At 41.0% G+C, this 1,758-nt stretch overlaps 1 protein-coding gene across 1 annotated transcript in view; it reads right to left on the bottom strand.

Moving 5' to 3' along the window:
* The window catches only part of gbe1a (glucan (1,4-alpha-), branching enzyme 1a), a 158,884-nt gene that overhangs the window by 111,104 nt on the left and 46,022 nt on the right, over positions 1-1,758 (bottom strand). Inside the window, exon 4 of the mRNA XM_016240088.1 lies at positions 1,449-1,574. Within this exon, the coding sequence (XP_016095574.1) occupies positions 1,449-1,574 (126 nt within the window). The remainder of the gene's footprint in view (positions 1-1,448; positions 1,575-1,758) is intronic.

Below are 1,758 nucleotides of genomic sequence, written 5' to 3'. Positions count from 1 at the left end.
CTGGTAGCTCAGGGGGCCATGGCGGAGCAGGCAGTTCAGGTTGCCCCCCCAAATTTTCTTGGGGAAAACTAGGAATTCTGGGGGGTGCTCTGGAGAAGTGGAGTTCGCCAACACAGGAGGCTCAGGAGATGAAAGAGGGCTGGACGGGACCAGCGGAGGCAAAGGAGACTCAGGAGCCAAAGGAGAGCTTTCTGGAGCAGACTCAGGCGACAGGATAGGAGCCGAGAACTCTGGCGGAAGCGCCAAATCCAGGAGCGCTGGTGCCTCATTTTCTGGGCTGAGGGCTGGAATGGATCTTGGATGGGATCCGGAAGGCACGGGTGGAACGAAGGGAGCGGGCTCATTGGAGCAGTATGTGGAGGGTGCTGGTTTGTGGTGAGCTGGAGCGCCCACATGCTTCCAGATGGGATCTGGACAATTATCGTCCACAAAGAGATTGAAGTCATTCAAATAAAGGACATAATTTATAAAGTCTGTTACGGGTCTATAACAATCGCCAGGAGACAGAAATCGGAACAAATGATCATCGTCAAGTCCCTGCCGGAAGCAAGCATTAAGCATATGATCGCTCCAGCTCACCAGATGATAAACACTCAGGAACTCCTCCACATACCGTTCCAATGGCCTTCCCTCCTGCTGGATGTTCAGAAGTAAATCCTCAGCCCAGTCCATCCTTTTAGAGTCCTGTCTTCTGTCAGGGGTTGCCAGGCGAAGGAGCTTGAAGGAGTACGAAGGAGGCAAATATCAAATACACAGAGTCCTTTAATAAATACACTTGGGAAAAATCAGGAGAAAACAACCTCTTTACATGATGGAGACAGTACAAACAAACTGAGAAAAGGCAGGGCTATATACACTAAACCAAACGATGGACTAATAAGATAATTAATGCAACACAGGTGGAAACTAACGAATGCTGATTAACTAAATGAGAACAGGAACTGAACCAAATAAGGGCAGACAGGAACTAAACAGAAACAAACACGCGACAATTATATTATATATTATATTATATTATAAAAGTCATTCCTGATATACCTGATAATATAATATAATCATTCCTGATATAATATAATATAATAATAACTATAACTTTTTTATTAATTTATGTGATTCATCTGATTAATTTATTACCATATTATTTCAGTAATTTATATAATTTTTCAAGTGTTTTCAAGTGTCTTCGAGTGTTTATTTTTTGGCAAATTGCATGAAAAAGAATGGGGTTCAATTTGACCCCTAAAACATCCTAAATGAGAACAACATGATCATCACAAAAATTCAAGAAGAAATAAAGAGTTTACCCAGTGTTTCAAGTAGTTTGAATATCGAATGAGTGTCAAGTTAACCCCAACACAATGGAGGGTCCTAAAGTGTCTTGAATAATTGCCCAGAATAATTATATTGTGTGTATTCTACTGTATTTCTATTCAGCTGTGTACACTCACCTGGTATGGCTGTGGAGGGTCCCAGTGAGTCCAGTCATAGGTGACAGAATCTAGTGTTTTTGTGACATGTTTGGCCCATGGAGAGATCCGAAACAGACATTCGCCTGTTTTAGTCAGGACCACAAGCTACAGACAGAAACGACAAATGTGACATCTTGAAATTTTCATGCTAAAGTTTTTGATGCAAAACAGAAACATACAGTAAATATACATATACATAAAAGATATATATTTTTATTACACAGCCGTTCAAAGGATTAGGATCAAATCCGTGTATCATTCGATCATTTGTTTTTTGATTTAATATTGA

The sequence above is a fragment of the Sinocyclocheilus grahami genome, unplaced genomic scaffold (assembly GCF_001515645.1).
Source record: "Sinocyclocheilus grahami isolate Dianchi unplaced genomic scaffold, SAMN03320097.WGS_v1.1 scaffold581.1, whole genome shotgun sequence".
Lineage (NCBI taxonomy): Eukaryota > Metazoa > Chordata > Actinopteri > Cypriniformes > Cyprinidae > Sinocyclocheilus > Sinocyclocheilus grahami.
Note: the sequence above shows the minus strand (reverse complement) of the source record. Positions and strands in the feature narration are given on the sequence as shown.